The 16,061-nt window shown below is 39.2% G+C and overlaps 2 protein-coding genes across 5 annotated transcripts in view; one reads left to right on the forward strand and one right to left on the reverse strand.

Moving 5' to 3' along the window:
• Gprk1 (G protein-coupled receptor kinase 1) overlaps positions 1–16,061 on the forward strand; it is a 98,564-nt gene that overhangs the window by 65,050 nt on the left and 17,453 nt on the right. For all 3 annotated transcript variants that reach the window (XM_070210547.1, XM_002058811.4, XM_032437138.1), the window contains 2 exons: positions 2,829–2,929; positions 2,990–3,208. In XM_070210547.1, the coding sequence (XP_070066648.1) occupies positions 2,829–2,929; positions 2,990–3,208 (320 nt within the window). The remainder of the gene's footprint in view (positions 1–2,828; positions 2,930–2,989; positions 3,209–16,061) is intronic.
• On the reverse strand, positions 3,828–9,252 carry LOC138911427 (uncharacterized). Of its 2 annotated transcripts, none has more exons than XM_070210548.1 (2): positions 7,705–9,252; positions 3,828–7,627 (listed from the first exon to the last, which is right to left on the reverse strand). In XM_070210548.1, exons 1-2 carry the CDS (start codon positions 8,955–8,957, stop codon positions 7,522–7,524), a joined length of 1,359 nt encoding a protein of 452 aa, XP_070066649.1. In that variant the 5' UTR covers positions 8,958–9,252; the 3' UTR covers positions 3,828–7,521. The 2 variants fall into 2 exon arrangements, with proteins under 2 accessions (XP_070066649.1, XP_070066650.1); XM_070210549.1 differs by having other exon boundaries at positions 7,683–9,251.

The following is a 16,061-nucleotide window of genomic DNA, read 5'->3' on the forward strand; positions in this document are numbered from 1 at the left end:
ATATACATATATACTATTCTAAAGGCTACATGTCAAGTTTGAAGACCTAAGGTCTAAGAATCTAAGGGATTATGGAACGCAATAAAAGGACAGACAGACCGACATGGCTAGATCGATTCAGTTATTGATGCTGATTAAGAATATGTATACTCTATGGGGTCGGAGAGGCTTCCTTCTGCCTGTTTCATATATGTATTTGCACAAATTAGAGTAAAAAAAAAATGCTACTAAAGCCGGGGCTATAAATAATATAAATACACATTAAGGTAATACACGCACATACAATGTGCCCATTATTGTTGTGTAGTTGCAAGCTTACTCAGGAAAGCTGATTTCAGTTTAAATTTTTGATAAAACTCTAAAACATTATTGTCAAATAATAAAACTGAAATTTTCAGTTTTTAATATATCAGATGGTGGCTCTTCTTAAATTTGTGTTACTATCTGTATATACATGTGGGCATAGTATATCATAGGAGAAAGCAGTGATTTTTTTCTGAAGCACACGTATTAGTAAAAGATGATAGTACTCCCTTAATAACAAATTTTGTGATTCATAACTTGTAGCCGCATTCTGCTTGGTACAATGGACATATATATTTAATATGCATTCTTTATAGTGAAATTTATTAATTATATTTATCAAACATATTAGTTTCAAAAAATAAAACAGTTATTCTTATAAACAAAACATTGACTGCCATATAAAACACTTAAGTACAATATCAGGTCCCATCTACTTGAATGAAGTCTTTACCCAAACTCTTGTCTTACTTGCTTTAGTTAAAATATTCGGTATACTTATTTTTTTACATTTTTATTGCCAACATTTTTTGAAAAGAAGTTGCTTCCGTTGCAATTTTTAGGCATCTTATGTCCTTGAATGCATCAATATTTTAAATACGCTCAATTGAAGTCTATACACAGCTTACCACACAAAATGAATATTGGCAAAAGCAATGGATTCCAGTTTTCCCATTAAACTCTGCCGCCTTTTCCATGTTCTTGCCATTGTCAGAAGAAAATGTATTTGTTCTGTAGTTAAAAATCAAGTAAGAGGCTCTAGTTCTTATATTCTTATAAAGATAACAGGATTAAAATCGTGGCTTTAATTGGTGAGTAGTTCCAAAAGATCAAATTTTTTATTGGCGCCCCAGTGTCAATCAAAATTTTTGGTGTTCTGTCGGTCAACAAATGGAAGCTGGAAGCATTCCCTACAAAACTCAGTAGGTTATTGTCGCCTGCTGAATTACTTTCATCGCAAGTTTCGGCTGCGGCCTAATTTAGTTATATTTGGTTATAGGCCTACTAAGACATGTTATTGACTTGCTGGTTGTCTAAGCTTGGACAGCGACTAATTGACATCCATGGTCTGGTCCTGGATCCACCTTGGGGTCTCCCTATCGTTATGTTTTAGACCAGGTTCCCCTTGTTGTGGCCTGCCTTGAACCTGTCTTCCGAGGAAATGCGAACTTCATTCTTGGCATTTTTCCCGCCTAGCCTTTGGAACTGTTTATAATATTTTTGTGCAAGTGTATGTAACATAATTGTTGATTAGCTTCAACAGCAAATGCTTGTCCGTCTGTCCGTCCGTACGTTCGTACGTCCGTCTGCCCGTTCGTATGTATGAACGCTATGAAAACAGAATCTATAAGAGTTAGATACTAGAAAGGTAGGTCCTCCTAGTGCCCGCGCATTACAATTTTGTTTCCGATAATCGAAACCTTGCCCCGTTTCCACGCAATAGATAATCTCAATTCTTTTACATATTTAAAGCTTGAGTCTCCAAACTTGAATACTACTAGAATATTATATACAGATTAAATTGTTTTATTTTATATCCATCGCCACCGCCACCTTAACTCCATAGCCTTAAGTGAAGTAAATAAATCAATTAGAACTACCCAAAAATTGAACCCACAATTTTAATGCTGTTGTGTTTTTAAGATAAACTGTAAAAAATTTTCTGAAGATAAGTAAAAAAAACTCAGAAGTAATTAAAGTAAATGTGTGGTTATTTTGGCAACCCACATTTCTGCGGCAGTTAACGCAAACGGCAACCGTATCTGTTTACCTACGCTCGCATATCGTATGCTGTGCTTTGTGAACTTGCTGCCATATTAAAACCATTTTTCACTAAATGTCAATGATTGTATGGCTGTGGAGTGTGAGACGGGGGCAATTAGTTAGGTTTGATGAAAGTATTTGTGAGCTTGACTTCGAAAGGGGGAAGCAAGGGAGCGCGAGCTGCATTTTGTGTTGTTAGGAGAAGGTACAGGGTATCCCCTAGTCGGGAACTAGTGTAATCTTAGTTTTGTGCTATGTTGTTGTTCTACTGTCTTTGCTCGAGACTAACTAGCGAGAAGGAGGCAGCAGATATGCCAACGTTTTGCTGCTTATTTTTTTTACTCCGCACTCGTAGTGAAGAGTTCTGCAGACCGCTGCACGAAGAATGGACAGGGCCGATGACCTTACTGAGACCTGATCTAATAAGCTTGACCAGAAATTTGATGAGTATAGCTCATTTCAGTCCAATGACTGACCAACTTTTATATTTTTATTAAATCGAGATTTGTATCGAGTACCAACTGTAGCTGACTCACAAAAAAAGATGTGCAAATCCATAAAGCTTTCGAATTGATTACACAATAAGATACTTCCCCCCAAGGTCCAAGTGAACTCCATTTTGTGCAATGTACATTTTGCTGTCTATCTACTTCCTAGAGGAAGTACATATTCTGCAGTCTAATGAAACATGAAAGCAATAAAAGAATAAAATAATACTAAACTTTTCTTAATTTACTTAATTTTCAATTTTTCTTTAACAGAACGTTGAGCTTCCAGATTCATTTTCAGTGGAATTAAGGAATTTATTGGATATGCTTCTTCAAAGGGATGTACCTAAGCGTCTTGGTTGTATGGGGAATGGGTAAGATAAAATGTCAAATTAAATGTTTTATTTTTAATTCAATTCCAATTTAATTTCAAGTGCTGACGAAGTCAAAATGCATAATTTTTTTTCTGGAATTGATTGGCATCAGGTTTACATTCAAAAATACACTCCGCCATTAGTGCCACCTCGAGGCGAAGTGAATGCGGCTGATGCCTTTGATATTGGCTCTTTTGACGAGGAAGATACGAAAGGCATTAAGCTGAATGACAATGATCAGGATCTTTATAAGCACTTCTCATTAACGATTTCTGAAAGGTGAGCAAAAAAATAGAATAAATGTTAATCTTAAAGTTTTAAAGGGAGCGATACTTCACTTGAGAAAGCACAACTGAAAAAGTAAACAGTTTCTAAGAACTGATGGTTTAATTAATAGGGATAAACGTTGTTGACGACAGACGTTGTTGACCCTCTCGGCCTTAAAGTACTTAAACTAGACCACCAATGCCAAATGCGCTAAGACCGTCCCTCTGATGGGGCAGCATTCTTAAGCACAACGGTTGATCACTAACAGAGAGATTGCTGGTTTGAAGACGTATTTGCCTTCAACACTCGGTTGCACATAAACGAACTTGCCAACCATTAACTAATGTGGTAGCAGATTACGGTGGTCTCTTGCCTAAGACACAAGAATTTTGCAAACCACCTCGAAAGAAGCTCAATCGTGTGTTTAGATTATTTTAACGACTGTTTTTATAACGTGGCTAAAATCAGAATACCAATTTAAGGACCCATAATCATCTGAATTATGTACAAAAGCGAACCAGATCGAAATGATTGGCTCGAATAGAATCCGCAAAAAAAATGTCTGCTGGCTTGACTTTCATAGTGTCTATATGGGGTATGAGCCTTGCACCTAAGCACCAAAACTGATAAGTACTGTAATAGTATGATTTTCTTCGTTGATTTAACTTATGTTCGGGTTGCCTTTTTATTTTTAACAACACGTCTTCTTACTGCTAGTACTGTAGAGAGACTGCCTTCCACTTCTTCTCTGCAGCCGCTTTTCTTTATCGATATTTACTTATCGTACTGTTATAATTAACATAGATAGTGACACTATAATACCCTGGCTAGGGTTACCAATGATGCTCTTATCCTATTACAACTCGGCCATCCTGACAAAGAGAGCTCCCGATCTCTGTCTTTTATATGTGTATCTATCTTTATAACTAATGCTTATTGCCTATTTTCGCATCCAATGCTTAAAGTTTTGGCTATTCCAGATACCAACGTACGGGTTGCGAGATAATTGAAAGCCTTCTACATCCTTTAACAAGTATCTATCATTTTTTAAAATCTTTTCTATACTATAAGGCCCTTTATATCTTGGTATTAACTTTTTTGAAACTCCTGGTGTGCTATCAAAATTTTTTACCATGACATAGTCACCTATTTTATATTCTACTGATACTTTCTTCTTTTTATTAATCCGCTCTTCATTTCTGATTTGAGCTTCTTTTTGATATATTTCTCCACTCTTTCTTATATTTTCTAAATTTCTTTTATCACACGTGTTCACCTGTGTAAACTCTTCTAATTTTTCTTTTAATTCATCAACAACTTTTCCTTTCTGTTGTAATCCGAATAACATTTCGCTTGGAAATTTCTTTATGCTTTTGTGTTGTGTGTTGTTTATTGCATATTCAACATTTTCTATAATAACATCCCAATGTAAACCATTTTCTGGCTCCGCCATTTTTGCCATCATCGGACCCAAGTCTCTATTCAACCTTTCCACCTGACCATTTGCTTGCGGACAACCCGTTGCTATTTTAATATGCGTTACTCCCTCATTTTTTAAAAATTCATCAAACTCTTTTGCAGTAAAACAACTCCCTCTGTCCGATACAATGAACTTAGGTCTACTATACGCTCTGAAATAATCTTTTAATGCCTTAATCGCTTCTTTCGTACTTGTTGTCTTTGCTGTATATAGTCTAACAAATTTTGAAAATCCGTCAACCACCGCCAATATATATTTATTAGCCCTTCCTGCATTAATTGGTCCATAATGGTCTATATGGATCATCTCCCACGGTTTGTTTCCTTTCGGTATGCTATGTAATAGTCCTTCACTCTTACCCGTCTTGGGGGCGAAGGCAATGCATTTTAAACAATTCCCTATATGCTTTATTGCTTTTTCCTTAATATATGGGAACCAGTAACTCTTTCCAATGGCATCGATCATCTTATCTCTCCCAGCATGTCCCAACTCATCATGATATTTGTAAAGTACATGTTCTTCCATATCCTTTGGTACATAAAAAACTAATCTGCCATCATTTGTTTTTCTGTAAATGACCCCATTTCTCATTTCGAATAGCTTGTGCTCTTCTTTTTCTAACATCTTTCTAATATCTACCAGTTTGTCATCTTTGCTTTGGCAAATAACTAAATTGTCCTCAAAACTATTGGATTCAATAACTAAAATGTCCTCATAACATCTGCTTAACGCATCCACATGTTGCATTTGCTTGCCCGATCTATGCACTAACTCAAAATCGTAATTTTGTAGTTCTAACGCCCATCTAGCAATTCTCGGATTTAAATCTATTTTGTTAAGCGTTAAAGTTAAAGAGTTGCAATCTGTCATTATTTTAAATCGTTTTCCCTGCAGATATATACGAAATCTGCGTAATGCGTAAATGATGGCTAGCGTTTCTAACTCAAAACTATGATATTTAGACTCTACTTCGGTTGTTCTTTTAGAAAAATAAAAAATCGGGTGTAATTTCCTATCTTCTTTTTTTTGAAATAAAACAGCCCCAAATCCCACTGCGCTGGCATCACAATGTAGTTCTATTTCTTCTTTGTAATTATATATTGATAGTACTGGCGCCTCTAACAATTTATCTTTTAACATATTAAAACACTTAAACTCCTCTTCTCCAAACTTGAATTTCTTATCTTTTTTCAATAAATCATATAAGGGTTTAGCTAATATAGAAAAGTTTAAAATGAACCTCCTGAAGTAGGAGCATAACCCTAGGAAACTTTGTACTCCCTGAATTTTGTTTGGTATTGGAAAGGATTTAACCGCTTCTAACCCTTTTTCATCAGCCCTAACGCCTTTACTATCCACCACAAATCCTAAATATTTAACGCTGCTTTTAAAAAATTCACACTTATCTAATTTCAACTCTAATTTGTTTTGCACCAGTCTTATAAACACTTCCTTTAAGGTCTCCATGTGTTCCTTTATGTTTGTACTTGCTATCATAATATCATCCATGTAAACAATTACCTTATTATCTTTTATCATATCACAAAATATGTTATTAACAAATCTTTGAAATACATGTGGCGCAGTTTTTAAACCCATGGGCATCCTAAGAAATTCATATTGTCCTAAAGGGGTAACAAATGAAGTGTATTTAATAGATTGCTCATTAACAAAAACATGAAAATACCCGTTTTTTAGATCCAACTTTGAAAATACTGTTTTTCCGCATAGTCTGTCTAATAAATCGTCGATCAATGGTAGCGGGTAGTTGTCTCTACATATAATTTTGTTCAGTCTTCTAAAATCAATACATAACCTCATGTCTCCAGTTTTTTTCTTCACTAGTACTATAGGTGATGCATACTCTGAACAACTTGGCCTAATGATTCCATCTTTTAAATAGTCGTCTAATAATTCTTGCAACTTTTCTTTTTCCATATAAGATAACCGCCTAGGTGTACAATTAAATACTTTGTCGTTTTCTAATCTTATGCTTAACTCATGTCTTAATTTTGGCTGATTTGGCCTTTTCGCTTTTACATAAGTATTTTCAAATAAATTTTCAAATTCACACTTTGTGCTGTAATCAATATCTTCACTTAAAATATATATATTTTCTCTTTTGTTAGAATCTTCCCAACTTATTGTTAAGATATCCTTCTCAAAATTCTCTTCTAACACTCCCATGATTTCGCTATTCACTGGCGCTTCATTAACATGATTATTAATTTTAACTGCACTGTTTCCTATATCTTCTATAATCACTTTTTCAATCCCGGTTTGATTATAGATAATTTCATCACTAACAACTTCTTCACTATCAGGTTCGAGCTTAAGCTCTCCATAACTAACTATCTCATCACTAACAGTTTCGATCCCAATCACTTCATTTCTAACTATTTCACCACTAATTATTTTATTTCTAACTATCTCATCACTACCAACTTTATCACCAAGCGTTTCCGGACTAACAATTTTCTCACTAACTAATTCATCACTACCAGTTTCATTACTGACTATTTCCTTATTAACGATTTTATCATTTAACAATATAGTTTCATTTTGCTCGTGTTTGATATCTTCATCGTCCACTTTTTTTTGTTTTTCTTTGTAGCTTGTAGCTATGATATCATTTTTACCATTATTCTGGTGATCAACTTTATGCCCGTTCACAATTTTTAATGTTCTTAAATCAATATTTAAACCAAAAGAATCCATAAAATCTCTACCAAGCACAGCGTCATACCTCATAGACTCATTTGCCACAATTATAACATTAAAATAAACATTTATTAACTTTTTCTTCATAAAACATAAAATTTTTCCAAAATTTTTCAATTTACTTTCATTTAAACCTACATACGAATTTGCATCTGGCATACGCTTTACTTTTAATGGCACAAACTTTTCCTTTAAAAATGAAATAGGGCTGCCAGAGTCTATAAGGCATTCTGCAATTATTGATTTGTTAAATGAGTTACTAAAATGAATTCTTAAGTATCTTACATATTTGTTTTCCATATCATACTTTTTATTTGGACATCCTGCTATTAAATGATCCTTTGAGCCGCACGCATAGCAAGATCCTGCCTCCCGTTTGGGCTTTAAACAATCTTTGGCCCAATGGCCCTTAACATTGCAATTGTAGCAACGTTGTTGTTTGTCCGCCTGTGCTTCCTGTGTAGTTTGTTTCACTACATGGTTTCGTACCCGTTTAATTGGCAACTTTATAGCTGCAAACGCACGTAAAATTTGAGCCGGATTGGTAAAGCAATGCATACTAGCTTGAGTGCGCAAGTTTTCGCAAGGTATGCCTCGAATAATACCCTCCATTAACTCCTCTACATCAATGTTGATGTCCTGTGCCAATATGCTTTTTTCGCTAAAATATGTGGCGAACACCTCATCTGGTTTCCAAACCCGACCCTCGAACTTCTGTCGTAGTTCCGACTTCGAAAATCCTCCCCCGAAGGCCAAAACCAATTGATTTAGCATCTCGTCAATCGGAGCAATGATGCGCATAGGGTCTGCATGCAACCACTTCAAAGCACCGCCTTTCAATTTGCTTATACAAAGCAAGTGCTGTTGCATATCATTTAGTCTGTAGATCTTGGCCACATTGAAGAATTGCATTACCCATTTACGCACCTCACTTTCTCCAGTAAATTCTAATAAAATTTCCTTGGCTAACATCATCGCTCCAGTTTGGATGCAATTATTTAAGTTGCCTCCGACAGCGTTGCCACTTTCGTCGATCCTTCCAGCTGCCCCAGCGTTGCCCGCTGCACCAGCGTGATCAGCTGCACCAGCGTTGCCATCCGTTCCAGTGTAATCAGCTGCACCAGCGTTGCCATCCGTCGACCGTGGTCTTTCTTCAGTGTGACCATCCTCTAGCTGCAATAAATCGCCGACTTCACTTTCTTGCTCTCCCCCGTCGCTCCCGCCGATGTGCGAGTTGCGGTTCACCGTTACTTGAAATTCTTCTAGGAATTTTCGAGACGCTTCAATTTCGAGACGCATCAATTTCAGCATCTCGGCGCCATTTGCTATTTCGTCACGCTGTTGTTGCATTATGTTTTGCAACTCATTTTGAGCCTCAATTGTCTGTTCCTTGTTACGTTGAACTTCAAGTTCCTTTGCAGCATCGTCTCGGATATCCACTGGTACCTTATTTAATCTCGCCATCAGCTCAGTTTTGGTACCCTCTGTTGGCAAATTTAGTAATGCCAACCAACTTTTCAATGTCGCTATTGACACGTCATTTATATTTATATTTTCCATTTTGTTGTGTTTTTTTTTTTTTTTTTTTTTTTTTTTTTGAGTCAATCCCACTTCTGATATTGTAATAGTATGATTTTCTTCGTTGATTTAACTTATGTTCGGGTTGCCTTTTTATTTTTAACAACACGTCTTCTTACTGCTAGTACTGTAGAGAGACTGCCTTCCACTTCTTCTCTGCAGCCGCTTTTCTTTATCGATATTTACTTATCGTACTGTTATAATTAACATAGATAGTGACACTATAATACCCTGGCTAGGGTTACCAATGATGCTCTTATCCTATTACAGTACGAAATATTTTTTTTCGGGATCTCTTTCGAAGAAGACAATTATACCATTGGGCAACGGTGTAACCGAATAAAATAACCATTCAAGAGTCATTCAGTAAAATCTGCATGTAATATTCCTATGCAACAAAATCGAGCCTAGTTATGGATTGTCTAAGTTGACGTTGAAAGACCCGGTGGTTTTTGGATACCAGTAACTCCGCTTCGCATCTGAAAAATTTCTTTAATGGTTAAGATTAATTCATTTTAAATTACTTCGGCGGGCATTGGACACTAGGTATATATAGAAAGGTACGGCATGAAATGTCAAATACTACTTTGAAATCCGGTCAACTGCTTTAAGACCCAAAGACTGGAAGTTATCGAGGTATCTTCTACGTACTTAATCATGAATTCCATTTACAAAGGGGGTCCTTACACAAACTCCAGCCAAGAGCTTGGGCTCAGATGTGAAATGTGCCCGAATCTGTTGTTCACTTGCTGCTGCTCAGAAGCGTGAATTTAAGCTCTGGATTGCAGGTTTGTGTCCACAATGCTTCCCACTGGCATCTGATTCTTGCAAACTTTGTTGTCCATAATAGTCAACACCACAATAATTTTTGTGTATTTTACACGATGGACAACAGTATAAATACAACTTCAACGCCTGTATGGAAAATTTCGTTTTCTAACTTAAGATTTTTCGAGTGACTGGACTGGATGCTGTTCAACGTTTTGTCAGCGTGTTAACCAGACATCTTAGAATCTGAAAATCGAAATTTTACGTAATATTTTAAAACGTGCATATTTGTCAACCTCATATACATTCCCTTCCTGATCTATAGTTTCTAAGAGAGTTCCTGGGCTGAATCTTAATTATGCAATGCGCATCCGCCACAATTGCATTGGCAAACATTACACCATTCGAAGCTGCCGCATGAATAGCATGTTAAGTGGAAGTCTTATGTTTGAGTAAGCGGTTAAAAGATCTTAAATTCAAATATTTTTAAAATTGAAAGGCTGCTATCGTCGATTTTTCTAACTGTGAATTGCAAAAAACGCAAGGATTGGTCTCGTTAGCTGAAGAAAACAAAAAAAAATTGACAACTGACTGTCCCAATAGTAAGGTAATTTCGAAACAGTGTTGTGATGTGTGTGACAACGCAAATGGATAACAGCGATTCAAAAAAAATTAATGCAACATCAAAATAAATTTTATTGTGTAATTTGAAAATATCACAGTGTGCCTAAATTACCATCAGTTAAAGATGGCACCAAATGACCCAACTTCTCGATATCGTGAAGTGTTCTGTATAAATAAACGATTTGAAGCCGCTTATAAAGTTTATAAATTTGGAATGTTTCTCGCTAAAGGAGAAGCCATAAAGCCATAGTTGGCTGTCGGCATTCTGTGGAACGCATTATTGGTGTTAGTTATGAAAAATAATGATCAGGTAATAGCCATTATGCCTATCTCCTCGATTTTGCAATTTAAAGGCAATTTTTATCAACTGACGAGTTCCAAGAGCCGTTCTTACTCTACTGGTTCCAGCGACAATTTGCGTACTGCTGCCATTTCTACAAAGAAAGCATGGACTCTTGGAAAAGGGTGAAACACGTCTCAAATGATTCATCCTTGAAAATGAATTTGAGCGCGAAACGGCACGCACCAAATCTTTCACCCCCATTTTCACCAAGGAAGAATACATTTTGGAAAAAGTGTTGAAAACCCCCAAGTGGATTTGGAAAAAGATCTGTGAAAATAATGTTGAGGCTGATCGGATGGTAAACAAACAGGATTCAAACAAATGTTTTTCGCGATTTTTCCAGACTTGCGGATGGAATTTTCCGATACCTCATCTGAACGTGCACCTTCTTCACATGTGGTAACTACAGTGAAAATTTCAAGTTCCCAGCTCATACGGTATGGGCTGTACGTTGATCACCAATCAATCAATCAGTCAGTCATTCAGGTAGTCAAAAGAAACCGTTTTTATATAGAGATAAATAAATATATTGTCTCAGACTTACATCATTATTCCAGCGTAAAGATATTTTGGTGAGTGTGTATGGTCGCTAAGCTGTGAAAAAACCTTTTGTGTATGATTGAAAGCTGATTCTTGTTACTATAAAACGTCAACAATCATATGCAAGCACAAGCTTGGTTAAGAAAATAATGCAAATAACTAATTGAATATTTGTTTTGATTATTGCGTTATCGTTAATTTTATTTTTCGATCTAGCAATGTCCGTCTGTCTATCCATATGTAAAAACGCAAGGATCTCAAAACTTTTAGGCTCTTCTTTTTTCCAAATAATCGATTTAAATCGATATCGAAATTGTGTTTATACGGCCCTTTTCATACTTTAGCTTATTCTCTCCTCCGCTCCTCCTGCTTACATTTTTATGAGTCAGAGTTGACGGCAGGTGATCTTCACCTCTCGCCTCGTGGTGATGGTCACTTTTCGGGGCGTTAGACCTTCATTATAACTACTAATACTAGTTATCTACTAGTTATTACAATTTTCTTAATTTATCCTTTCCATGGCTAATCTTCTCTTGACCCTCTGCTCTCACTGGGGTCTTTTTCGCGTGGCCCGTGGTAGTTCTTTAATTGGGCAACGTGATCTACCCGCCTCATTACCATTATACCAGACTACCAGCATCATAGTGTTCCTATTCTTTAAGCGTGGTAGGGAGTCCCTACGATGAACCACGGTTCCGTCACCTGGCGCGTCAGCATTCGTTGCATGTTGTGCGGCGTTCCGGAACATTCCTGGCCAATAGTACCTCTGCGCCAGTCGGAATATTGTATTCCTCACCCCTTGATGACGCTCTATCGTGGTATTGTGACACTCCTGCAGGACTCTCTGCCTTTGATTACCGGCGACACACAATTTCTACGGTACGTAGTCCTCGTTGTCGACTCAGTGTCCTAGGTGACGATAGATTTGGCCGTTCTCGATCGCGTTGTCCTGGTTCTTTTCTGGCTTCTTAGTCAGTTTTTCCAGCGTGCCTGCGGTCCATCCACGGCCTGACGGCATGCCTCGGGATAGCGCGACACCTAACACGTTAAACTTTTCTCGCCGGTACTGCACGGCAAACTGGAACTGCTGTAACCATAAGGGTAATCGAGCGATCCTCCCAGATGGACTCTATATTGAGTTGAACCATTCGATTGCCATGTGGTCGGTAACGACGTGGCTGAATAATTGGTCTCCGCCTTCAGAAGCTTCCTATTGGCGTACGCGACTACTCGCTCCTCCTCGTCGATGGCTTGCGTAAAGATGGCGTCGAGGCCATGATCGATCGTGTCCCTTTGGAGCACAAATTTCTTAGTGAAATCCAGGCAGGCTGGGATCGCCGCGGTCGTGAGCCGCTCCTTGAGTTGCTATAATTCCACTTGTTTCTCTACGCCCTACGACCATACCTTCGCATTTGATGGATCCGTGCGGACTCCGCTCGACACGTGCCTCATATACACCAGCTCCTTCCTGAAGAATTGGTATTTTTCCGTGTTAAATCTCAGGTTTGTTTCCCTCAGTCGTCGGAAAACCTCTTCCGTCGCACCTACGACAATGATGTTGTGCGGATAGCCGAAAGCGTGTGGTTCCATTTCCGGGCCCATCACCGAATCCAATGCCGTCTGGAAAGTGGTGCACGCCAAGTGCGGAGCGAAGGGCATAATTTTCAACTGGTATAGCCCCCGGCTGGGAACCGTAAACGCGGTATACTGCCTGCTACGTTCTTTCTTGAGTATCTGCTCATATCCTTGCGTCAGATTCAGCCTCGAGATATAGCGTGCGTGCCGTAGGCGCTCTTAAATGTGATTTATCCGGGTTATTGGCTATGCGTCCAGAATCGAATGTGGGATAAACTGCCTATAATCGATGCACATTCGCCTTTCTCCGTTCTTCTTTTTCGCCAGCAGAGTGGGCGCACTGTACGGGACGGCTCGATGCCTTACGTCCGGAGCAATTCCTCCACCTGCTCGTCGATGACTCGTTGCATCGCCGGGATTCTCGGGTAATACCTCTGCTTGATGGGCTCGTTGTCCTTCATCACAATATGATGGCTGCCTACGTGGGACACCCCCTTCGAATAGCACCTGCGGATTTGGCTCCAGGACAGACGTCCTCATTGTTGTGACTCCCTTGTCCAGACCCTTCGCCACTACGAGCTTCGTGACTAGCTCACCTGCTAACAGGCCTACTTCTCAGTTGCGACCTATCGACCGTTGGATCCAGCCACCATTCTCAGCCATTTAGGTGCTAATCCATGCGTAGGCCCTGACTTCTCACCTCCTCCTGCTGACCTCCGTCGTCGCCTGTCCTTTCACCATAACCCTTGTCGGGTCCTCCTTACACCCCCGTGTCTACTCCTTTACTCCTGCTCTACACATTGCTGTCCGACCGCGCCTCTACTGGCACCCTGGACATATTGCTGTCCGACCGTGCCTCCACTGGCACCCTGGACATGCGCTTATAGTCCGACCTCGCCGCCGGGACTCATTCCGCGGGACAGACTGCCGCCCCCTGTCGAATCCCTAATATCAACTCTGGTATTGCCTCCGCAGGGCTACCAGTCGCCCCTTTCCTAATCCCCAGTCTCTTCAGCGTACCTAGCGTTATCTAGCTGATTGCGCAACGCATCCTCGTGCCTATTGCACGGAGAAATTCCTATTATTCCCGGTCTGGATGGTGCCGCTGCCCGTTGCCCTGAGCTGGCCGTCTACAGCACACATGGCTGCTCACCACACTAGTACCGCAGGGTACGCACAAAAGTCCACCAGAGCGTTCGAGCATTCACTCCTATTTTGGCCAATCATCCTGTTGACAGCCTCTTCTCTCGGTACCGGTAGTGCCCCTGAAACTTCACCACTGAAACCCACTCCGCCGCTTGGCGATGAAGCTACCCTGAACGGGTTGTTTATGCCGATTCTTATCTGCGCTTGCCCGTTGACTAGATACGAACCCATTCTATTCCCTAATCTAGGTCGCAAATTCATTTCATGACACATATATTAGTCCATTCGTTGTGAACCAGTGGACGATTTGCCGATCATGACCTTATTCATCGTCTTAGGTAACCTATCTAGGTTGATGTCATAGGACAGGGCTCGATTCTCGATGGTTTCCACGAATGACAATCGTATACCGGGTACGACGCAGTGTCCCCTCAACTCCAATGGTAGGCGCGTTGGTGTTGATGGGACAGCCTCAGCAACACGTGACGTTCCCGATTCCTTTACCTTGTCGCCCGCATCATGGGCTCGGGATTATCGGGACTTCGAGCAGACCAGGAGTGCTCAGACATGGGCCGGAATCCCATTCTGATTTTGACCTCCTATCCCAATCAACGGGGTCGTGTTCGGGCTAGGTTTTTCTGCTCGGGGCCCGGGTATATTTGGCCTCTAAGTCGACTAGCCGAGCCCATACCTTTGCCGATTGTGAACCCCCAGAAACAAAGGTTGCCAACCGGCAACGCAAAACTTCTACCAGCGTTTTCACCACTTTTCGTCACAAGTGGATCCCACGCACACCCACCCCTGGATTATGACATTCTTAATTTTATGATAAATCTCCGAGCTATGTTTTCTTCATTCGAGCTGTCCTTCTATTTCCGTGAACTAGTCTGTCCTTATTGCTCATCTTAGTTCGATAACTTTATTTTTATTTTTATACCCTGAACCCATTAAAAATGGGTATAAAGGTATATTGTATTTGAGCGAAATCCAAATGTATGTAACAGGCAGAAGGAAGCATCTCCGACCCCATAAAGTATATGTATATATTCTTGATCAGCATCAATAGCCGAGTCGATCTAGCCATGTCCGTCTGTCTGTCCGTCCGTCCGTATGTATGAACGCAAGGATCTCAGAACCTATAAGAGCTAGAGACTTGAAATTTTAGATCTTGGTGCTCCTAGTTCCCGCGCAGATCGAGTTTATTTCCGATAATCGATAACATACTCCGTTGCCAAGCAATCAATAAAAATCGATATCGATATCCTGTTTTTGGGCAATTTTGGTAAATAATAAGAGCTAGAGTCACCAAACTTGACATATAGCTTTCAAAATAGAATATATATGCATTTGATAATTATTTTAATTATTTTTATTTTTGATTATTTTATTTTCATAATATTTATTTTTATTATTTGTATTTTTTATAATTTCATTTTGCTTTATTTTTACCGATGTAATTGGTAATATTTTTTTTAATATCATTTTGTTCTGATATTATTATTATTTCATTTTTCATTATTTTAGTTATTTTAATTTTAAATTTTTTATTCTTAACAAAATCAAGTCGCAATTTAGTTGACCACTTTAAAGGGCGACACTGCGTACTACCTTTACCCTACAACACCATTTAGCTGCACTCGTCTACTCTTTCACCGTCGTTCAGTCTCATAAGCCACTTTCAATTCATGTTTTATTTGCGTCGCTCGCCGAGTCTCCGTGCTGCACTTCACTTTGGCGTCTGGATAGCTTTATATATATATATATTCCCTTTTTTTTGAACACCAAAAAAAAAACTCCAACGTCGTTCCAGTTCACTTACGTTTTAATTTTCCACTTTTGTTGTTCTCCCCTCTTGTCTGCCTCAACATTTGTGTTTGTGCTGACACCCCAGTGAGACTATTGATGTTCTCTTTTCTATGCAGCGGGCAGCTGAATTCTCAATTAACGCTGCCTCTTTGGCCCTGAATCCACTTTGGCGGCTTTTTCCAGGGCTTGTATGCCACTTTAATGCTACATCCCTACACACCTAGAGTCCCTGTTCGGGCGTCACTTGTAAAGTAGTATCTTAGCCGGAGTAATAAACTCAGTCT

This window comes from Drosophila virilis, chromosome 5 (genome assembly GCF_030788295.1).
Source record: "Drosophila virilis strain 15010-1051.87 chromosome 5, Dvir_AGI_RSII-ME, whole genome shotgun sequence".
Lineage (NCBI taxonomy): Eukaryota > Metazoa > Arthropoda > Insecta > Diptera > Drosophilidae > Drosophila > Drosophila virilis.